The sequence below is a fragment of the Amblyomma mixtum genome, chromosome 4 (genome assembly GCF_055824585.1).
Source record: "Amblyomma mixtum isolate Tamu chromosome 4, ASM5582458v1, whole genome shotgun sequence".
Taxonomy (NCBI): domain Eukaryota; kingdom Metazoa; phylum Arthropoda; class Arachnida; order Ixodida; family Ixodidae; genus Amblyomma; species Amblyomma mixtum.
Window position 1 is genome coordinate 8,096,072 of NC_143015.1, and position 24,386 is coordinate 8,120,457.

The 24,386-nt window shown below is 47.4% G+C and overlaps 1 protein-coding gene across 1 annotated transcript in view; it reads left to right on the forward strand.

Moving 5' to 3' along the window:
* The first annotated feature begins 2,973 nt into the window (after positions 1–2,973).
* Positions 2,974–24,386, forward strand: part of LOC149345604 (uncharacterized) — a 29,962-nt gene continuing 8,549 nt past the window's right edge. The window contains exons 1-5 of the mRNA XM_089585256.1: positions 2,974–3,122; positions 4,033–4,080; positions 9,805–9,840; positions 10,442–10,598; positions 23,208–23,311. Coding sequence (XP_089441382.1) covers positions 9,811–9,840; positions 10,442–10,598; positions 23,208–23,224 — 204 coding nt within the window. The 5' untranslated portion in view covers positions 2,974–3,122; positions 4,033–4,080; positions 9,805–9,810 and the 3' untranslated portion in view covers positions 23,225–23,311. The remainder of the gene's footprint in view (positions 3,123–4,032; positions 4,081–9,804; positions 9,841–10,441; positions 10,599–23,207; positions 23,312–24,386) is intronic.

Here is a 24,386-nt window from a genome sequence, read left to right on the forward strand (position 1 = left end):
ACAATGCTTTCTCATTATAACATCGAAGCAAGACAGCAAGTTCGTCGCCCGCAAAGGCGACGGTTTCGTCGAGCAACAGCGGTGTGCTAGCTCTGTACTGAAATTTGTGACAAGTGCCTTCACGTGACCCAGCCTGGTCGGCCTAACCGTTACTGCGAAAACACTCATACGCTCACCAACAGCGACCAGGAATCCTGTCACGTATCTTACGTGTGTACCAGCGTCAGCACGCTTAACATGAACCCTCGAGCGCGTGTCTTCTACTGACATTACCGCCGCTGGGCGTCGGCCGCTGGGTCTGAGGCAATGTTAGGGTGGAAGCAGGGCACGAACTGTAGAACCCAACCGCCGCAAACCCACCGTGCAGCATCAGCTCGGACTCAGCGCCCTGTGGTCAGGGGCTGTAATATTAGTGCAGGAGGCGCAATCGAGCGTTCGTGTTTAGTGTGCTGACGACAGCACAGACTTCCTAATTTTTAATACTATAGCACGAGCTTCGACCAAACTGCTGGTAAGCGCATTATTTATTTATTTATTTATTACAGTACCCACAGCGCCGTGAGGCATTACAGTGGGGGGGAAGACGACTCAAACACAGTCGAAAAAGCGCATTATAACGGTGATAAGCGTGCAACACGGCGAGAGAAGTTAGAGCGTCGTCTGCTACGCTCTTCTAATGGGCTAAGAAAATTTGCGCTAGCACTGCGTCCATACTGCAATAAAGGAAACAAGCCTTTTCTGGACGTAAGCACAAGCGCACTCAAACAGCCTAATTAGAAGGCTATGCTGCTTTTAAAGTGCAGATTTCCAGTATTAAGAAGTAAGAGTGTTCAAGACGTAAGTAGGTGCTGTAATATTTTGGATACTTCTTCATGCAATGGCACACATCATATCTGGAGTCTTTTATAATAACACCATCTGTCGGGCTAGTTGGTTGCGATCCATATGTATCAGCAGCGCGAACACCACACAGGAAGAAGAAGGAGAAGAAGGTAAAGAGCGCTGAACTTCCAACTTTTATTTGAGCAAAAATTGAACCCGCACTTTTATACATATACCAGGTAAAATCCCACCAGGGGGTAATCAAGGCGTTCTATCGAACTGGGACCAACACGATGTCCAGGGCATCAAAATGATAACTACTATCACACTATTCAAAGACTTCCATGAAAAGCACGAATGACATGCGGAAAAAACAAGACAATGTAAAAACAGGGCTGAGTGTGCGCGAATGGAAAAAAAACTACTAGTGTGATAGTAGTGATAACTACTAGTGTGATAGTAGTTATCATTTTGATGCCCTGGACATCGTGTTGGTCCCAATTCGATAGAACGCCTTGATTACCCCCTGGTGGGATTTTACCTGGTATATGTATAAAAGTGCGGGTTCAATTTTTGCTCAAATAAAAGTTGGAAGTTCAGCGCTCTTTACCTTCTTCTCCTTCTTCTTCCTGTGTGGTGTTCGCGCTGCTGATACATATGGTCTTTTATAAAGTTGCGTCGTACCGACCCGTCAAATCACCTGTGCTCCCGTAGCCTACCTTTCGAGCCCCTTAAAGCAAAATATGAGTCTAAGAATACGTTCAAGCATGTGTCATCTTTGAAACACAACACAGCGACTTGACCCATAACTGATAGAATTAACTACATCCTGCTGAGTTTCTTACTGATTCATAAGCTAAAGCCCTAATCACAAAGACGCATGACAAACAAGCGAGATGCCAACTGGTGAGATGCATGACAAATAAAATTGTCATTAGAAGGCAGGTAGAAACATTATTATCACGAAAAAAAATGGGAACCATAGAAGCTGTTTCACAGGAAGAAATACATCATATATTAAAAAAACAAATGCGAAGCATAGAAGCTGTTTCACAGGAAGAAATACATCATACATTAAAAAAAAAAACAAATGCAAACCATAGAAGCTGTTTCACAGGAAGAAATACATCATATATTAAAAAAACAGAGTGTTTACGATACTGCCAGAATTTGTATGCATGATCTTGGCGAAGGAAGTGCAGAACGCAAGCACAACCGATCAAAGAGGCACCCGCAAAACAAATTATAAACTTCTTACTCCTTGGTATTGGTATCGTCAATCTCAATTATCTCCGCAATGAATTTTATTTAGGTGTTTCTCACACAGAAGAGTGAAATTATATATATCCCAAAGCAACACAAGCCACAAATAACTAACAGAGCGAATGGGAGAACACGGCGAACGCAGTTCCATCTTGTCACATGGCACAAAAATATCCTAGGATCGTTTCCAAGCCGCGAGCACTGCACAAAACATATATTGAGGGAGAATGCGCACCATTCATACTTTAGTAATTCATCTTTAAACTTGCTTTCGAACATCCCTGTGAGTTACGCGTCCGACGTCAGGCGACGCCGGAGGCCAGACGCTGGGACGGGTAGGCTCTTTCTCTTCACTATCAATCTCTTATACCACATGGATAGCGCTTGCATAGAAAGTGAATTGCTTGACTCCTCAGCAGAGAGGCGGGTAATGCGCCAGAATACATATCCGCCATGGTTTCTTCACTTTCATAGCCACTCACTCGCACACAACAAAACCCCTGCCTTCCGTCGTTGTGAAATAGGCCTAAATACTGAAACCTCCGTCGCCTCCTCACTTACTCTGAAGAAACGAGGGCCGACATATCAAATTAGGTGGTTCCCAAAGTCGGTCTGAAAACTCATTTGCCCATAACAACAAGCATGCATTTAGTCCAGGAAGCTTTCCGGCATGAAAGAGCCCTTAATAAGGGCGTACGCGCACGAAACGACACAGGCCGCCGCAGAAAAATCCTGGCAAGCTACGTCCTGACGTCATTCCCTAGATGCGGCTCGATTTTCCTCGACCACGCTCCTTTCCTCATAGGACCACGGTCCAGGCCTTCCTTGTCTGGGGAACATTGATCTTACAAGACTCACCCGAGGGCATGTTTAAAATGGCCACCTGACTGAGCAGTGGCTCGTCGCTTAACCGTTGCACTGCGCCAAGGGTATGAGGACTCCCTGCGATTTATGAATACTCTTGAGAGGGTTGTGACCCGATTGATACCACGGGCCCACCACTGGACGGATCAAAAGGCACCGCCAAATTGTAAAATGTAAGTCCCCCACCCCTCCTAAATTCGGACGTTGGCCTGTGACCAAACATATCAGAAGGGCCCCAAAAATTTCTGAAGTAGGACCATCCCAGAAATTGAACTAATCTGTATTAGGGGGCGTTAGTGGGTTGATTAAAGTGGATCAGTGTGTTGGATTAGTATAATCCCACAGGATAATCTAATGCAAGGTACTTGAACTTTCTATAAAAGGCTGAGTCATGCATACTATGTAAGGCCAATGGAACCGCCTCAAACCAGACTTTTGGCGACAAAATTGAAACAAGGATATTAGATACTCACTGTAGACACCATGCAGGCATCACAAATGCTATCGCATTGTTATTTGAACAGTATGGTTAAGAAGGTCGGCAAGTTTTTTTTTTCGTGCATTCTGTTATTCCAGCAACTATACCGTCTGACAAAACGTATTAGAAAAGCTCGGCTCATTTAGCAATTGTTTGTTTCACAAAGGTTCTCCACACAAAGCGTACTTTAAAGCAGCCGTGAGACTTGGATAACACATCTAGAGTCCAGTGTTCGTGCCTGCTTACAGAGTGCAAAAACCTCTGGTCAGTGTATGCGGCAAATTTTCATGTTTGCAAAACAAGGAAAGGAAGAGAAGTTTTGTGGTGGGAATTTGTCATGAAAGAGCACATATGGTGAATTGCAAGATAGTTATCGCCGTATGTGGCACTACATTGAAAGCTGTATAACGGGCTGGTAAAAGCATTGCATGTATCTAATTAGTAGGCAACTTGACTGCGATTTAATCGAGCTTTCCGACATGCCGGACTCAAGTTGGTCTAAGAAAGGTACAGTCAAGTTGCCACCGTTCAAATGCTACGAAGAGCAAATGCGATGATATTCTGAGGAACTCTGTGTGCCTGGCATGTTCTGCTTTCTGTAACAGTGCGCTGGTGAACCGCCCAAGGTGTGCCCAAGTGGATCGCCAACTACGGTGAGTAGCACTCATCTCCTTCCTCCGCAACCAACAGATACTGCGAACATCTTGCCAAAATCAGGGCAGAAACTAAAGTAAAGCTTGTTAGCAAAGGGCTGCCTGTTTTCAGTGCAGCTGTAATCCGAGGTGAGCAATGTGAACATCTTTGAAATTAACAAAAAAGAGGGGCATGAAAATACACTGCGTGCGAATACACCAGTTTCACAATATATGACATATTGCAGGGGATATGCAGTCGTCGACAAATTTAACGCTGTAATGCGGTCAACTTAGTTTCAGTAATTTGTGGGCTGATAAAGTGTTAATGTTTATTTTGAGGTTCAAAAATATCGAATTAAAGTTCTCAAAGGCTCAAATGCATCTGCCGCGTGCTTAGGTTATCGTCTTTCATCCACTGCATCCACTGGTTACTGTGCCTAATACACATCGGGCTCTTATTTAGGTCGTTGCCAAGGCCAACGAACAGTGCCTTCAAAAGTGCCACATTGATACCCTGCATAAGAAGATAAACTTTATTTTCCATCTAAAAAGATGGAGGGAGACGGGGCTAAAACCTGCAACCGCAGCTTGACTGGTCCCCGCCCCCCTACATGAAAACGACAGGTGGCACTTGACCGCAAAACACCAAAAAAGAACAGTCGTTTTGACACGGTAAAATGAAGAAATGCCTATGGTAACAATACATGGCAACAACACATGATACTAAACAAACCTGAGGAAAGTAAATTTGCGCCGTCATAAACAATGATGACTCACCATTCGATATCGCAGTGCACTTGCATTTGAACATGGTTACCGAAAAAGGAATACATCAGATTTCAAGATTGACAACAGCACATCTGTTTACGAATTATACAATATTAACAGCGGTTACATACAGTTTGCGCTTTAATGAAGAAATATATTCTTAAGCTTCGTAGAATTCAGCGCTAAAATGTCTACATCTTAAGACAAATAGGAGTTTAAGACCGAAGGAATGCGGTGTTTTAGGGTTTGTGCAGCGTAATTTTTTCTGCGGGAACCAACTTTCCAGTATTCGGGTTTTCTTGTGAAGTTACCTGACGGGCTTTTAACGGCTAGTTGTGCTAACTTTTTTAGGATATTGTTTTTTTTGCCTCCTTTTGACTCAAAGGCTTCACAGCTATGCCACATAATCGGCTACTTTGTACTGCGTGAGCCGTTATAAAGAGCCCACCCTAGCCCACCCTAGGTGCCGGAAGTGCTCGCACAGGAAGGCGCCTCCTCTCTCTCACACACACACACCCTCACACATGCCACGGCGTATTTGCCTAAACAGGCCTAAACTGGTAACGAATGTAAAAAAAGGGAATTCAATCTGATACGGCATGGAAGGCACCCAACATTATGCATACAGTTGAGCTCCACCTTAAGGATGTGACGCTACACTGTTAATGGTAGTTTGCTATTTTGTAGCGTGAGCTACATTGGCCACAGTCTCGCCGTTTCGCGTGCTCTCTTGCTCGACCGTACTGCGCATGCGCGAGGACGCCACTACGCACAGCTGGAGTGCCGCGCGCGCTCACCGCTGGGGGCTACTGCGCATGCGCGAGGAGAATGCGCTGCGTGTATGAATGTGGAGGGATATGCAGCTACTGCGCCGTGTTCCATGGAGGAAAAACGCCAACGCAAATGAACAGAATGAACGCCGACGGCCTATGGCTTCATCGCCGCGTTTTTGGCACAACCTTGCAATGTCTGCAGCTCACATCTCTCTCTCATCACCCCACGTACCTATAAGCACGATTCAGGCGCCCAGTGACCCAGGGAGCCATTATGCGCACTTCCTTTCCTTGAAATGATCGGAGTGTAAAACGTTGTCAACGCCAACGCCAATGAACACAACGAACGCCGACGGCGTATGGCTTCACCAATGAAACGTACAAGAAGAGAAACCATAAGAAATAAGTAAACACTTCAAAACTAATACTGCACGTTGTTCTCGTCTTTAATTTAATCTTATTTACACGTATAGGAATGTCCAGATTTAACAGGGGGAACCCAAGCTAATAACAACAAGTTTAACCAATATATACCAATACCTCACGCTACGTATATCCTGGTATAGCAGAGCTAAGCCACTGCTATTTTTTTCTGTAATTAGTACACCTTTGTAATAACATAAGCTCACTGGCATACATCAGTATCTGCACACTAGACCAAATGATGCACCTCAAGACACATTAGGTCGCCCTTTAACCACGTCGAACGAACTTGCCTAAATGGCGAAGGAGTAACGTGTCTGACTCGCAATTCGAGTTCTGGATTCGATTCCCAGCTAATTACTTCAATTACTGGTTTATTGGTCTTTTAAGGTTTCACGTCCCAAAACGACTCGGGCTATGAGGGAAGCCGTAGTGAAGGGTTCCGGAAATTTCGACCACCTGGGGTTCTTTAACAAGCACTGACATCGCACAGTACACGGGCCTCTAGAATTTAGCCTCCATCGAAATTCGTTCGCCGCGGCCGGGGTCGAACCCGCTTTGTTCGGGCTAGCAGCTGAGCGCCGTAACCACTGAGCCACCGCGGTGGGACACCTCAATTATCTGTCCGTGTAACGGCTTCACGTTACATCCTTACATGTCATAATCAAATTTCAGTCTGCCTACGACCTCATAGTCACAATTAATCTTCAGTTTTATTCGTGCGAAAGCACTATCCCGATGTGGGCAAACCCTGAGTAAGACATTGCGATGTTTGAGAGTCTCTCCCTAGTTATATAAATATTGGTTTGCGATGTTTAGGGGCTTGTTCCAAGGAAAGGAAGAAATAAAAATACAGCAAATAAATATCGACAACTGTGATTCGAACCCCCGACTGCGCGAACAGATCAACTCCGCTGGCCACTGCGCGAGAGCATTAGGCTATCACACTAGTTTTTTTCTTTATTGCATGGAAGAACTTCCGTAAAAAGAGGAAAAACTTCAATCAAACTGGTTCGCGTCTCACGTTACCGGGCTGCTTAATAGGAGCCCGCCATAGCCCTAACTAAAAACTGCATCCCCTTCAAAACATCAAAATTCAGGGAGGCACACACATGCATCTAGGCACGACAGCCAGCTTGGAGGTTCTTCGCGTGCAGCATATACACTCCTCACCAAAGCACACTGTTCACGAAACACAGATTTGGACGATCTTGGTGGCTCGGCATGTCTGTCCATCATACGGCTTTTCCAAAGACTGAAAAGTCCCATCTACACAAACAGATCATAAGTCGCAACAGATTTTTTGCCAACAGGCAGAAATGTAATAGTGTATGGTGTAATTTCAATGCCCTTCTTAAGAGTTCGTTGTAGTATGTCCCAAAAGAACATGGCATCGCGGCACAGGATGAAGCAATGATCAATTGTCTCAGGCACGTTACACAGACGGCAATTCACATTCCAGGGTACAAACATCCCCTTATCATTAAGAAATGTCTTGACAGGCAGCGTCGCTGTGTGTAGTTACCCAACACGCCTCGTGTTAAACTGCATCACACTCTCGCGTTGTGCATTGCGCATCGTCTTCTTCGTCAGCGATCTAATATTCGCGCTTAGAGCAATGTGGCGGTATTGACAAAGAGATGTGCGATGCAGGCGTTGGCGTGGACAACGTTGTGGCAGAAACACGCCGCTGGAGCATTACGCGTTGGCGTTGACATCATTGCTCTAGAAACGCGGCATTACCGCATAGGCCGCCAGCTCACATTAGATAAATGAGCACTGAAGATGAACAGTTTGAAGACACGCATAACTGGCTCCCCGGGGTCAGCTGATAGCTCAATCAGGCTTTCAGAAAAGTGGCGATGGTGTCCACCTGAAAAAACCTCTGGTTTCGCGCAATATTTTTTTAGCTTAGCAATGCTAAATCACCAGAATTTTTTTCATTTTCATTCCACACCACATGTGACGTAACAACCCTCTCGATTAACCCTGAATTATTAATACGAAAGCATTAGTAGAATATGTTGACTACGGAAGTGTCCGCAAAGTGTGTCGCCGGAAGTTTGTTCTCTTTGGCGTCAGTAGGTATTGGACGTCATGACACAGATTAAAAATAAAAGAAAAGTGGGGTCTAGGTCGGAGTCGAACCCGCGCCACCGGCATGCGAAATAACGCGAGAGGATGATGGAAAATTTAGAGAAAGGTGACGTCCCACACGATTTGAGCAATAATGGCTGCCACTAACAGCCAGGAGAGGCGCGGTGCACTACCGCGTCCGCCGAAACAACAACACTTGTTTAAGGAACAGACAGAAGAGATGGAACAGAGAGAGAAGAAACAGAACGATGTCATCACTGGTTGACATCAATGGGGCGGCAGTATTCCCGAATACATTCATCAATATTTTGAGCCACCGTTCGTCGGACAACATTTCGGATGGTGTCATAGCATTTCTCTATATACTTTACATGTTTCAGTCAAGTTGGTGGCTAGCTGGCGACAGAGATTCGGACTAATGACATATGACCCTTCAGCTGCATGTTTTAAGGCGCTGCTGAGGCGTACACCGAGAGGAGATATGTGAGACAGATACTGCGCCCTTTCCTTTCCTTTCCTCAAAACACATGTTTTTGCATTCCTCCACCTAGCAGGCCTAAGTACCCTTAGAATTTTATGACAACGCCCACAGATTTTCTTCCGAACGTTCGCTCTAACGCTTCCGTGTTAATACAGCACACCAGGAATAACGAGACCCGCGGAGGGCGCCGCCACCGCCGAGGTACCACAGGTGACGAAGACCGCGTGGCTGCGACAGAGCACTCAGTGACAAAGCTAAGGGGGCGGAGCTTGGAATAGCCGGCCATTTCAGATGAGGTTGATGCTAGGAAGGACGCGAAGCAGTGGGAGTAGATGAAGCGTCACCGCTAAGCATCCGCCGTCTCCGCGTGAGATTTCCGACCAACGACTTCTCTCACTGAATCTTTTAACTGGATCGTACCCTAATTTAGTGAATATATTTTTTCCCAACCAACACTCCAGTTGCAGTGAACGTCTCGAGATTTACGATGACACCCCATTTGCTTGAGATGCACTCAGGTGTCCTAGAAAACCTAGATAAGAGGAAAACGGCATTCCAAGAAGTAAAATTTGATGCAATTGTTCGTTGCTAGTCGTGTTGCCGGTTGAGCTTAAATGTTCCAAAATCGCGTCTTCGGGAGGCTTCGTGTTTAAGCACTCAAGTGCTGAAAAATTACTTTTTTCTGCAATTTCCGAGGTTTTTGCAGATGTACACCTTCAAAGGTGCACAACTGAATGAGTACTGTGTTACACGACTCAACCCTACACGAAAAGTAATTTGAGTGTGACAACAGCTTAGAAACGCGGTCGAATTGCGAATGCAGCTCTATCCCATCCCCAACCACATCAAGCGTAGTCAGCAAGCTTCCACCTCGACGCAGCCATCGCTGTGCACATTGCGTGAAGGGCCATCTCTAAAAGTTATTTAACGAGAAGACAACGGGTGTTGCACAGGTAGCGATGGTAGGGTTATGATAGGAAGATGAAATCGTCACAGACCTGTGCTGACTTGAATGGGAGCGTGAATGTGTTTATATATGCTTCTCATGTTACGATAAGTAATTTTTTTTCGTTATTATTTTACGCAGTAGTAAGGAAAAAGTCGAGATGTGACATTTCATCACCACACCTCTGCCGCAATCATTAAAATACCTCGCTCTATAAGTGTCTCATGCATAATTCTCAGCTCTGACTCTTTCAGACCGCCATGGTTGCCTCTTTTGTCAACAGCGTTGCGGTGAGTAACGTTCGTTGCTTCTATTAAGAGATTTATTCGATTTGTGGTTTTTCTCGCGTGTTGTTTTATTCATTGCTGAGATGACCTTAAATTCGCAGAAAGCAACCAGCCATATTCCTCTTTCGTTCACTTAAGCTTCGGTCACTGAAACTATTTATTCCGGGTTTCCGAAGAACCATCCGGATATATTTATGTTATTTCATATCTTCGCCTCTGCTCATGATCAGTATTCCGGTCATACGTTCTGGCCACATATGCGGCCGTTGGGATACAAATAGTTAAGCATCACTCTTAAATTTCGCACGATAGTAATAATCACACACTCACAATTCAAGCGCCCGCTGAGCGTGCCTGGTAGACTGGCAGATGGAATGGCTCGTTTGAATCTAAAAAGTATGAAGTGGCCTCGTTCAGAGGCACCGAATTAATAGATTGGTAGATTTCGTGAACAATATTTTGTGAATACTCTAGCAAGCAGGCTGTGGCATGCATAGGACGACGTGGGTTACGAACCTTATTCTCTGTTCTTTTTCTATCTCGGGTGTTTGTCGCTTCATTTCACATTACTTTTCCGCCCATCTATTATATGCCTTCGTTGCAGTGCGTTCTGAACAACCTGCCGCACATGCAACTAATGTGTGCGACAGCGGGAGTCGTCTGCCAGCTCAGAGTCGTCCTCACGAGCCTCCAGAATACCACAGTGGGTCCAGTTGCAAGCGACATCTTGGCCATCCTTACCACTCTTACTCCACCAGCCTGTAAGTGACAGTGGTCGCCAAAAAGATTCATGCCCTGATCGAATGACTTCGTTTTCTCCATGGCATCCAGTTTTTCACACTATGGTGCACAGAACCCTTAGTCTCAACAATTTGCAGCCCATAAACGACAAGAACGGCCTCGCGCAAACGCAGCGCTTTTACGTAAAGCTCGAGAATAATACCCAAAGATTTTATGCCTTAGCATCGGGGGAGAATTCAGCAGACTCATTAAATTTGTTATCGCATATCAGCCGAATCAGAACTACTGACGAGTGTTAACAACAAAGGGTATGCGCACGCACATACAACGACGAAAAGGGTACAGAACAAACGCAGACTGACGACTGATTCTTATTCATATCAAGGAGTACACCCTCATATCAAGGAACTATGCCCACTCCAAAAGCCTGCCTTCTTGTGAATCGATAGCGCTAAGGGTGTTCCAGAAAAGCCAGTGTCGGCGTTGCTGGCGTTATAACACGAGAATCTCCAAATAAAAAAAAATCTTGTACACCCACGGGGAAGCAAACCCAGGTCTTTCAGATTGCGAGCCGAGCACGGGCAGAACACGCTAGTGTCTTTGTCTACTGATGCGTGCATGAGTAATTACGAGTATGCGAATTGTGAAACGGGACCCGATAACAATCGCGGTCTAGTCTATAAAGCGTATCAAGTGACTGCCATGAGCTGTGGCAAAGCAGCGCCATCTATGTTGCAGAGATGAAAATCAATACGTATAGGTTTCGCTGAGATACGATAGGTGGCGTGACCGTGTTCGGTTTGAGTTTTGGTTTATGGAGTTCTACGTTCCAACACGACTCTGGTTATGTGAGAAGCAGTAGTGGAGGGCTTCAGTCATTTCTGCGACCTGGGGTTCTTTAACGTACAGTATTTGCCAAAAGTAACCCGGCACAGGTGGTTTGTTAATTAGCCGCGTAACGAAGCACTCATGGTAGCCCTTAAGCTCTGATTCTCTGTAAAGAAAGGTGAGACCTTGTCCTTTCATTATGGAACCGTTCGGTCTTTAGGGCTGCTGTAAATGCTCCGTTATACGTTTGAGAAACAAGAGCCTGTTGCTCGGTTACTTTTGGCAAAGGCTGTACACTGACGTCACACAGGGGTTGTGGATGTCACTTTGGAGAGACGGCTGACGAAACCTCTGAAAACGTCAACTGGTCCGAACGCGGATTCCTCTGACAACACGACGGTTTCGCCCCTGCGGGTGGCAGCGTGGGTACAATCCTTCGCGTCATCTTCGGGCTTCAGATGGGCAGGCAGTGGCGACAGGACCTGTGTGCGTAATGTTGTGCACGGGTCTCGTCCATAGCGTTGTGTTGGAACCCGTACCGCCCGAGCGCCTGCGCTATACGCGTCTGTGTGCTGTTGTGGCCAAGGAATGCGACGCCAGCGGAGACGGAGAACTCCATTACGGCCTCTCTTGCTGTCTTTTCACCTTCACTCCAAACTTTCTCCCTTCCCTCACGGCATGGATGAGGTGTCCACATATATGTGAGACAGTTACTGCGCCTTTCCTTTCCTGTAAATTCCCAGTCAAAACATAGACGCACAACGGCCAATTCAGGGAGCAGCGTCACAGCAGCCCAATCTTGATGTCTTCGGGCGGCGGATGGGCTCTTTTGAGAGCCCTCCTAGAGACTCCGAGGGATTTGTCCTACAGACAAGGGTTCGCACCGAACGGGCGATGGCGTTCAGTGCACTCCCTGGCAGCGCTGCAACACGCTCTCGCGTTCCACTCTTAAAGGAGAACCTCAAGCGTCCTCCAGTATTTTGTTAAACGATGGTTGATGGTTCATTTGCACAATCGACCCCTTATGAAAAACGCCTCTGGAATCTCACGTGCCACCTGGTAACGACTTCTCTTCCAAACTTTTGCTTTTACCACAGAAGACAGACACGGCTTATTTCGAGGAGCATTCGGGCATGCGTCATAGTGCAGACAGGAATTGTAACCTGTTTTTGTGTTCATCGAAAGCTGGTGTCCTCTTAATGGATCATTTAAATATCGGCCCGTCTGACCGATGTATACCCTCTCACAGTTTAGGGGGACTTCATACACAACGCCCGTCAGGCATGTGACGAGCCTAGTGGCATGACGCTTCACTCAGTCCGGCATAATGTTCCCTTCGGGCATCATCCGCGGGCACAAGGAGGCGAACTTACACGGGCGCAAAACGCAACCGGCGCACTGAAGTGATTCGCCGCATCCTTCGATTCTGGGAAACACTGTGCACGGGGTGTAGTACAGCTGGGCTCATTTTTGAAGCGAAAAGCTTCACTAGGCTCGTCAACACCGCGCTTCGCGTGAGCCACACTACAGATTTGCCACAGCTGCGCATGCGCGAAACCGAGTGACGCCACTCGGAGCGCAGGTGGCTGCTGCTGCCGCAGCCGTCGTCGTCGCCGCGCGCTACTGCGCATGTCCGTCGCCGCTTCTCCTCTTCGCCACCGTTTTACCCTTCGCCGCTGCCGCGCGGTCGCCACCGCCGTCCCAAGAGGAGAAGGTTATTTCGCAAGGCGTTGAGAGAACGCGTGAGCGGCGGCGGCGGCCATAGAAGAGGCGGCCATCCTCGCCACAGTTTGATCTTTCGCCGCAGCCGTGTGCAGTGCACATTTGAAAGGAGGGGTATATAAGGCGCGCTTGCCCATAGAACAGGCGCAGACACTCGCCATGGAAGGAGAAGAAGCAGCAACAGTCGGACAGTGCAGAAACACTGATCCAGAAGTGGTAGCTTGAGAGTTGGCTGAAAAGCAGCGAGAGCTTTTCGCTTCGAGATATCGAGGCTTAACCGTAGTTAAGCCACAACAAATATTTTTAGACCATCTATTTTCCGCGCACGGCCTAGCTTTCAGTTTCTGTAGAAGCTTTTCAGCCAAAGTGACATTGACCACAATAGAAAATCGAGCGTTCGTAATCCCACTGACCTGATTCTTGAGGCTCTCAAGTATCAGTTGTGGGCAAGACAATCAAGGGGCCCTGCAAATAGCACGCTCCGATAGCCCATTTCACAGTCTTCGAATGTCCCGAACCAAAAGGCTAGTCTTTTTCTGCTCGTGGCGGGTACATCCAGCGCAGGTTATCGGATGCTAAAGTCAGGTTAATAATTAAAACGTGTAGCTTGTCATGTTCTGGTAATTCGTTAGTAAAGGTTAGATTCTTTTCATGTCGTCTAAAAAGCGATACATGTTCCACGGACATCGTGCATAATATTGGGATGATGTTTAAGGAAAACCAAATAATCGTGTACACATATATAAAACTGTCACAACTGTCTCGTCGTGCTGGTGCTACAAATGAAGGAATGCAAATACATTTACGCTGAAAAATTACCTGGTTGTTAAAAAACATAGAAGTTGAGCAAAGGTAAAACTGGTTGCTTGGTTTATGGGGCTTAACGTCCCAAAGCGACTAAGGCTATGAGAGACGCGGTAAAACTCAAGCATACAGATAACATTGTCCAGCCATAAACCGCATGTGTTCTAAAAAGCTTTACATCCCCACCTTCAATACAAGACCTGGAGGCACAAAACAGGGTAATTTTGAGTATAAAAGAAGGACAGGTTTTCGACGTGAGTTCAAAACGCAAAGCCTACAGGTGAAGCACCCTGTAGTTATGAAACTGTATCTCCTGAGTTACTTGTCAAGAAAGGGTTTTCACGCACGAACAAATTTAAACACTTTTGAAGAAACCCGCCGATTTCACATTGGCAGGTGCCTTTTTCATTCACTATGCAACTAAAGAATTTCTCAAATTTGTGTGTTTTTACAGCAAGAACAGCTCTACGCTATCGCGCTTGCTGCTAATAACTGCTCTCGGAATTCTATCCAAAATAAAGTCCTAGCACAGCTCAGGAGCTCGAACGGTTTCGCCCTGGTTGGAATAAAGTTGTGGCCAACTGCTCGAGTGGGTTTCTGCCCACAGTTCCCGAAGGCAGAACGGCGAAGTCTGCCTCAGCAGTTTTCAGAAGAGCCAAGTCGTCGTCTCTGAAGCAAGAAACAACTTCCTTTACTGGCGTGTTCAATCTCGAAGGTCCCCGGCTCACACTAGTCCGACGCTTACTAGCAGTCCGGAGAAGGCTGTCAACACCATCGCGCAGGCACAGTTCTCAGTGCTTGTCTGATGCCTTCCGTGACAACTGCCGACACTCTAAGCTCAGTGCTGAACTTCGGTCCGTTTTTCAACAGAATGGTGATTCTGCTCGGTAGTTCGGTGTCCGCCAATACTGACATAGAACGGCTGTTATCCTTGTTTCTTGGACTATCTTTGGGAAGACGTAGTGAAAAGAATCTCTATCACAATTTTACCGCCTGCGCAACCTTCGTGATAAGGCCGGTAGCCCTAATTCTCCTGTCCATTCGGGGACTGTGCGGTAGCAGAGCCCAAACAACCAGTCCTAGAGCAGCCCGACTTGCGAAACAACTCGAATCTTAAAATTTTTTTGCCGTGTTTTACATGGCCAGCAGACTGCACAACGTGACCGAACAGACCGATAATTTTCGTCAGCACTAGTCTCTTCTTCAAGCAAAAATCTAAAAACTTTGCACGGCAGGCCTTGGGTCTCTGCACGGCAAGTCTCTTAAACTTATCAAAGCACACCTTGTGTATTTGTACCACGGGTTCTTGCGTGTGCCTCTGATGGCATTGGCTATCACGGTTTTCGCATTTCAGCGTCTCTAGAAAAAAAACTGCTCCTGGCGGACATCCGACCAGAAATTCAGGTGGAGCCCCTTCCCTGCAACATGCGCCAGGCAGGTCATAAACGCTGGATACAAGCGAGAACACGAGCCCTGACCCAAGTCCTTGATGATGGAACGCAGGACACAGCTATTCTATACACCGATGTGACCCGGTATTTGCTGAGACGAGCAGTGTTTAACAATACTAGACAACACAGGCGCTTCGTGAGCATGTACTGCATGTGAGAACTGCGGGTACGAAGAGGAAATTAAGCACTTACTTTGAGATTGCCCTCTGTTTGAGCGTGAGCGTGCCCTCCTGGCTGCAAAGCTCCGCCGCTTAAACCCTCGTCCTCTTACAGATGCAAGTTTGTGGGTCATTGGACTAAACCCTTATCGGAGAAGACAGCTGGGAAGGCGCTTTTAAAATTCTTAATACTTAGGATTGAGTTCAAGGCTGTAATAACACCTCTTTTTGGGCTAGTTGGTGCGTACTTGAATTAGAGAAAAAATAGCGCCAAACCATGCATATACCACAATGAAGGAACGAGGACGAGACACAAGCGCTAACTCAGTTAGCGTGAGTTAGAGCGAGTTAGTTCAGATTGTTGGGTGAGCGCTTGCGTCTCGTCCTCTGTGCTTTCTGGTGGTATGCATGGTTTTGCGCTATTTGTTCTCTAATTCAAGGCTGTGAAATAGTGCCCAATGTACCCTGTTAGTTACGGACTATGGACACGCGAAAAAATCACTCACCTTCCTCTCTCGCTTTTCAATCTCTTCCTTCGTCCCCTTCCCACGCGTGTAGGGCAGCATACTGGGCTTCGCCTAGTTAACCTCCCTGCCTTTCCGTTCGTCATTTTCTTTTCTCTGCTCACTGAACCCAGTAGACAGCGGCATGGCGGCTCGGGGATGACGCCGTGATCACCGTCCCCGCCTAAACCACAGTGGCAGATTAGTCGCAATTAGCAAACCACCTGCAGGACTCTGGGAAAAACAGGGACGACCAGCATGCACTCACCGTATCGTCACATCCAATGGCGCTACGCAGGGTGTCCATCGCCTAGGCACCTGGACAGGCATCCCTCCATAGCGATGGTTGCGTTAATGCGAAATCGCGAGATCTGGCTGACCAGGCAGCGCTGGAAGCGCTGACAAACGGAGACAACGCTCTAACTGAAGCACTGAACTTCATCCGAACCCACGAACTTCACAGACTTAACAAGCGACACTTCCTGTCACCATACCCATCTCTTAAACGTGAAGTACTGGTATGCCGACAGCTAGAAACTAATTCCTTCCTATTCAGCTACGTACGATATCCTCATCCAGTCCCTTATGTGGACGAAAGCCCCCAGTCTAACACACCACTCGCGAATGCCTGCCCCCTCCTGGTTACCCGCCCCCTTCCTCTACCAACAATTTACTCCTGCAAAACCGCGCTGACCAGCTAAAACCCGCAGCAGCAGCATCCGCTGATTCATCGGCAAGCTATGCGGCGCGAGCCAATGGAGTCCTAAACTAAGGGTTCCGCCCTACTTCGGAGATACTATACTATAATCCGGAGTAAAGTTTATTTTCTGTACCTCGCGCCCGCCGTGTTCTCTACGCGTCGCAAGGAGAAAACTGGCACGCCTCGCTAAAAAACCGGGGTAGCTCCTCTGCTGTCTCCAGGTAGCACGTTGATGCAGTCTAAACGCAGCTCGAGGTTTGTATCACAATTTTGATCCCAACGATACCTTTTTTCGGGTACTTATTACGCTACTAAGACTGCATAGCGCTGTGAATTTTCGCCCCATCTATCCGGAGCGCTGGTGTGCTCCAGCCTGGTTAGGAAGTCTGTGTTTTCATAGTGAGGCGCAGAGCCGCCGCTTCCGCGATGAATGCTTCAAAATGACTTCGCACAGCACTGTGCATGTTGCAGCGTGAGGGTTTGGTCTAGCGGCCATTGGTATATATGTTCTCGTGTATATTGTTATGATATTCTCTCAGTCGGTCATTAAAGGGACGCCGTGGAGAAATTACTTTCCCTGTTCCTACCACCCTGCACCAATAAAGAGATAATAAAAACGGTAATTTCGCGGGAACCGCAGCTATTATTAGAAAATGTCAAGAAAGCTGCACACCAAGCATCCCCGCCACGGGTGGCAGTCACAAGCAATCTGCAGTAACATCGCGTGTACGTTTTATTTTTAGCGCAGACTCGTGAGGGTAAAATGCACTACCAATTCCTTCCAAAGGATGATCAGCGTCCTGTTCAGTCTTTATATCAGAAATGTGAATTGACTGGCGGGCAAGGATAGAAATGTTCTATTCTTGAAATCAAACCACTTCCAATAAATAAATATGCCTTTTTCTCTTAGACATATTTCAACGTAGCTGAATAGCCATCCAAATGATATTTACTAAGCGCGAAAATTGGATGAAATGTGTTTTCAATGCCTCCCTAAGGCACCTGCGAGCCTCGTTCTCACCAACGTACTAGTTGCACATATTAGAGCTACCATCTACCGAACAACCTTTACAGCAGATATAATGAGCCGCGATTTGTGCCCAGTTCTGAACGGCAGCTCATTGCTTTGTTATTATATTTACAGTTTTAACGGCTTTCCTGCGCTGGCTGGTCTTTTTAACACATGAGATGGTATGAACATATTGAAGTACAGCGAACGTCTCCTTTTCAGCCCTCGTCCTCGTGGGACGAGGGCTGAAAAGCCCTCGGGCTGAAAAGGGCTGAAAAGGGCTGAAAAGCCCTCGTCAGCCCTCGTCCCAGAGGGACGAGGGCTGACGAGGGCTGCCTTCTTTCTTTCAGTGCTTTCTGTGGCAAAGACCATTAGCGGTTGAGGGTAACCAGCTTGGCTAGCTGGAAATTTCAATGGCGGATACCATGCAGAAAAAGTAGATCCATGACTCTGGCAAAGCATTCTAAAAACTGCGGTTCATAATGCCTCGCTTTAAATCTTATATTCGGCCGATCGCAACAGAGAAAGACCATTTAGCCTTCACAGGAAATTTATTTACCAATACCGGACGCCAAGGCTGTCTTTCAGGCTCTGCAGGCAGTGAGAAAAATTAAAAACAACGCACAAAAGTGCCTCTTCGTAAGCATCAAACGAAATTAGGAAGTCACCTGCGTGACAGTAACAAATACGATGTAATTTATTTTTCTACGTATAAGCGGAAACGGAGCCTGAGCTTCTACACGCCTTAGAAGCTTCATAATTTGCGACAGTGCCGGAAAGGCCTCTTCATGACAACAGCCGCAGAGGGACCTTGTCCGGAGTTCAAGGCGGCGTTACAGCTGTTGGTGTGGGGCTGTTGGCGAATTTTTCGTTATCGAGCACTTCCGAATTCGCCTCTTGCCAATTAACAACGCTGTTCCAATGAGCCGGCTTCAATGCGTATTCGAAAGTCTGTCCTCGGCCCCCTGTGTTCGAATGAGCCTGGGCAAGGGGTAGAGGGGGGATTACAGTGGAAACTTCAGTGATGGTGCTTGAGAAGAATGGACTTAATGCAAATAATTGCCTGCTTAGTTCTTTGGCAGCCTTGTGTTCGTGCAGTTTTCATTCTCCGTTCTAAACTTGGTGCGCTGTCTCCCAGAGGTGCAGTGTTACTGAGCTCTTGAGTGAACTCTTTCACACACAGCAAATCTTCGTTCGAAGGCCAAGCTTTCGTAGTGCCGAACACGGCGGGTTCACGTGCCCGTGTGCTTCGTGAACAACAAAATGTTTGAAAAAGTTTTCAGTCGAAAGACGCACCATTGCGAGGGAACTGGATGCTGATGATACCCTCTTACTGCGGCTAAATTAATCACAGCTGTTTCTGAGCAATATTGTAAGCGGAGTTATAAATTTAGAACCGATCTGCGCTGTGTTTGTTCATTTATTTAAAAATATCTTACAAGCCTCCGGAGAGGCATTGTGTAAGGGGGGTCAAATACAGAAGTTTGTGTAAAATAGTTTAGAAATAAAAAGCTTAGTAAGAGTGCAGTAAAACAGACAAAAACAAGTGAGTTCAAATAACATTGCGCAGTTCACAAAAATTGGTAAAGGTTCAAGGCTACTATGCGGCACGGAACAAAAAATGGGCGAAATGAGCAAAGAGTTACACAAAAGCAAAAGAAAACATTTCGGGCATACATGAGGGTAGCTGCGCATGAACAGAACCAATGAGGCAAAAGCCCCAAGCAGCTGAAGACAAAGCTATATGAATCAAGATTATATAAATAACGTGCTAAGCCTTATCAACGAAGTGTTTGAGTAGATGTTCGCGAAAGGTGTCATGATAACGCTGCAGGGCGATGCGATCCGGGAGATCGTTCCAGAGGCGGGTGACGCGCGGGAGGGACTTGTGTCTTGCTGTGTGTCTTCTTCTCTCAGTTTTCTTGTGTGCCGTTATAAGCCGCAGCCCTTTCACCCTTCCAGGGCGAAAGGGCGAAGGGATGCAGGGAAAATGAGGCATAAAGCACTATGGTGGTGGTAAAATAAACGTCAAGTACTGGCAGGTATTTGAAACGGAATAATAGTGCTGGGGCTTACTTTCGGGAATGTGATTCTCTGCTTAGGGGCAAAAGTTCAGTCGAGTTTAGAAGTAAATAATTGAGCTGTTGAAATATGAACACTACGTGCCCAAAGCAAAACCACGAACGAGGCAGCTACAGGGGGATATGGGCTGGGCGTCGTTCGAGCGTTCGAAGCAGGGGAAGCTAAGAGCAAAATGCTGTATGAAGATGCCCGAGGAAACTGGGCGATAACAGGTGGGCAGCTAAGCTATTTAAATACTTATAAAAAATAGCTTTGACTCACAATTGTGGAAAAGAACTAGGAAGCTAACCAATTAGTAAGCAGGACAATGGAACGGAGAAAGAAGGAACATTTTTTTGGAGGAGAAATTCCAGAGGCCCGTGTACTGTGCGATGTCAGTGCACGTTAAAAAACCCCAGGTGGTCGAAATTTCCGGAGCCTTCCTACTGAAATCCACACAGATGCCAGTGGCGTTGGTATCGGTGCTGTTCTTGCTCAACGGAAACCGGGGTACGCGGAGTATGTTGTTGCATACGCGAGCCGCACCCTGACGAAGCCAGTGCAAAACTACTCAGTCACTGAAAAAGTGTGCTTGGCTATCGTGGGGGCTATCGGGAAATTTCAGCCTTACGTATACGGCCGGCCTTTCGAGGTCGTCACGGACCATCATTCCCTATGTTGGCTGTCCTCCCTAAAAGACCCAAATGGCCACCTCGCCCGATGGGCCTTACACCTTCAAGAGTACGATATTCGTGTGATCTATAGCTCTGGCAGGAAGCATAACGACGCCGACGCTTTGTCTCGTTCACCTCTAGCCGATGAATGTGCCTCCCCTCCCGCCATCGACTGCGCCCCCTTGTCATTGGATGATATGCCCAACGAGCAGTCCAAGGACCCTTGGATCACTTCTTTTGTACGCTATCTTTCAGACCGTACTGTCGTGTCGGTACCGCGTCCAATCCGCCGTGAGGCTGCTCACTTCACTATTCATGATGGGATTTTGGGCCGCCGAAATTATCTCCCTGATGGCCGCAAATGGCTCCTAGTGATCCCTGGACATTTACGCTCCGAAATATGCGCAGCCTTTCATAGCGACCCGCAAGCTGGTCACGGCGGTGCTTTCAAGACCTACAACCGGCTTCGCCTCCGCTATTGCTGGCGCGGCATGTACAACTACGTTCGAAAATTCGTCCGTTCCTGCCCCGATTGCCAGCGCCGCAAGATCGGTCATCATCATTCGACCGGCCCTATGCAGCATTTGCCTTGCCCATCTAGGCCATTTGACCGATTTGGCATTGACCGGTATGGACCACTTCCTTACACCGCTGCAGGAAACCGCTGGGTTATCGTCGCTGTGGACCACCTGACACGGTACGCCGAAACAGCCGCCCTCCCAGCTGCTACAGCGCGGGATGTTGCAGCCTTCCTCTTGCACCATTTCATACTTCGCCACGGAGCATCGCGTGAACTGTTGAGCGACCGTGGGCGGTTGTTTCTGTCAGACGTCGTTTCATCTCTGCTGCAGCAATGCAACATTACTCGCCGCACCACTACTGCATATCATCCCTAGACGAACGGCTTGACTGAACATTTCAATCGAACATTAGGTGACATGTTGTCAATGTACGTGGCGGCCGACCATTCTAACTGGGACGTCGTCCTCCACTTCGTCAGATATGCCTACAACACCGCTACGCAGAGCACTACTGGTTTCTCACCATTCTTTCTTCTGTAGGGCCGTGAACCATCCTCGCCGCTCGACATTATTCTTCCTTATCATCCTGATTTGTCGGAATCCACAACCGTATCTGAAGCCTCCAGACACGCTGAAGAGTGCCGCCAGCTCGCCCGGTCATTCACGTCCGACGACCAAGGGCGCCAGAAATACCGCTTCGACCACTCCCATGGCACCGACACTTTTCTGCCGCAATCCCTTGTTTGGCTCCGTGTGACTTCCGTGTGTCGTGTGCCTTCTGCTGCACCAGGTCTCTCTAGCAAGTTGCTGCCAAATTACCACGGACCCTACCGCGACTTTGAGCGCACTCTTCCCGTCACTTACATCGTTGAGCCCGTGACGCCATCATCCGATCTCCGACGACGTGGGCGCGAGACCGTCCACTTTTCGCGTTTAAAGCCGCACTACGACCCTTGCGTAGTGTTGAACCCCTAAATCGCCAGGATGGCTCTTTTTTCCCCGGGGCCAAATGTAAAGAGGAATATAATCAGCAGTTGGAGCAGCAGACCCAACGCGAGGCGCCAGACGAGAACACGACGATCGGCAGCTGAAGCAGCAGAGCCGACGCGCGGCGTGAGACGAGAGCGTGAACTGTTCTGGGCCCGGAGCTGTCCTTGCCCGCTCTAACCGGCCTTCACAACTGTCAATAAAGGCCGTTACAACTCAAAAGTTTTTACGATCACACTTTCAAATGAGAGAGAATTAAAGTTTGGAAGCCTTAGAAGACTAAAAACATCAGTCTTCTGAGAGTTGTAAACAGTGTGCACTGATACCGGCACTGCAGTTTAGGCGAGGAAACCGTCGAGAATCTTGAAACGAAGCTCATCTGTCAAGTTACCCTACTCTCTGCAGCGTGCCTATCTAATCTTCAAGCTACCAATTTGTGTTTCCAAGTTTTTGTACTAATCTGAAGGAAGAAACTACTAAGCTGTGCAAGGAAAGCAATTTCCGAAGGGAGCAGGAATGGCATTCTGCTACTATTATCAATGCTGTCACGGAATCCAAATCTTTATTTTATACCTCATATACCTATACCAGTGTTAACTGATCTCTCAGTATTCGGTGCGCGCGCCCGCTTAACAGCTATCCGCCGCATTGCCTCATTGTCTATGGAGCTCGGCAGATGTGTTCAAGGGCGCGCAGGCGGCTGAACTTTGGGGGTGGCGAAATGCAAGAGGGCCAGTGTGAAGTTCGTCATGCTGCGTACTCTTACGTGGTTGATTTTAGATCGGAGTGCTTCACTTCCTTAGCGCATAGTGCACGTGCAGACTCAGGATAAATATTGCTGTCAGTCGCATCATCGAATAGAATGGTAGAGCATCATTACATGCAGTCTCAATAAATACAGTGAATAATTCAACAAAACTTCTGTTTGGGCTAGATGGTGCATAGCTTATATTGAAATGAAATTTAAGCGCACACGAAAAACGCACACGAGAGGAGGATACTCACACCAGGAGGATACACATAGCGCCTGTGCTGTGTGTATCCTCCTCTTGTGTGCGTTTTTCGTGTGCGCTTAAATTTCATTTCAATGTAAACAGTGAATAATGTTCAAGCGGCTGCGCTGCGCATCTAAACAGGTGTGGTTTTAGCTGCACTATGTTGTCACGTGACTAAACTTGTTTTATTTCCATTTTTCTGCATTATTGTTACAGGTCTTGCAATGAGCTGAAGAAGGCGCATCTGATCACGGCACCCAGGAAAGCGGCGCAAGATAGCGGTACCGAGCTGGACGTCACCAAAGTCGGCGAGAGACAGGGTGCTCATGACAGTAAATAAATCAATTTAGCCGTGCACATTTCACTGTTCTGGAGCTTATCAGCGCGAAACCTGTTAGGAGTTGGCTATATATTTGGTTCAGGTGAACAACAAGCGCGAGCATTGAACTGGCCTGGAGACTCAAGAGACGCTGGCGGTTCAGTTCCGACAGTGAATTACGTGCAGTCAAGCTGCAGTGCTGCATATAGCTAACGTCCTTGTGGGCTGCCAACTACGCTTCCGACTGGAGTACGTGTACCTGCGGCGCCGTAGCCCCATGATGTCACGGGCAGTCCTTTTAAACGTATTTGCAGCACACTTCCAGCTGCCGCAGAAAAGTCTATTGCTTGAAATCGTGTTTCGGGTAATGGCATTTGCGTGTTGGCAATGTATTTGAAGTGTACCTTCGTAAATACGCAATTAATTCGTCCAAAGTAAACTTCAAGTATAGCAAATGGGCAGACCCCGTACGCATATTTGCAGCGCACTTCAATTTGCCGTTGAACAATATAATGGCCGAAACCGAATTTAGAGAAATCGAATTTGTATGTTGCAAATGTATTTAAGTGTACTTTCGTAAATACTAAATTAATCCGTCCAGTCTATAATTAACTTCTAACAAATGGGCAGTCCGCGTAAACAAATTTGCATCACACTTCAAGCTAGCATGGGACAATCTAGGACTCGAAATGACGTTTCAGGGAAGAGTGAAAACTCTTTCTTTCCTCACGTCGTTTAGTTTAAGGTAACTTCTAGCAGGAAGACAAACGCCACGTATGGAGAAAGTGATAGCATTACACCGGCATGGGCGCTTTGGGTACTTCTGGTCCCGAATATGCCAGCGAAAAGGACCCCGACCTGCAAGGTCGACCGGCTCCCTAATACGGACGGGGGTGGAGCATAAAATGCAGGACATCTACGGCATGCGGCAGGGGTGCGCTAGCTCCGTGTCTCGCGACTCCTTCAGCGGTGCTGCCAAAGGAGGAAGCGGGGGGCTGGATGGCAAGACTGCAGCGACCTGCTCCTGAACAACACGGCGGACCGTCGGCACGAAGGATGGCGTTAGGCCGCGAGTA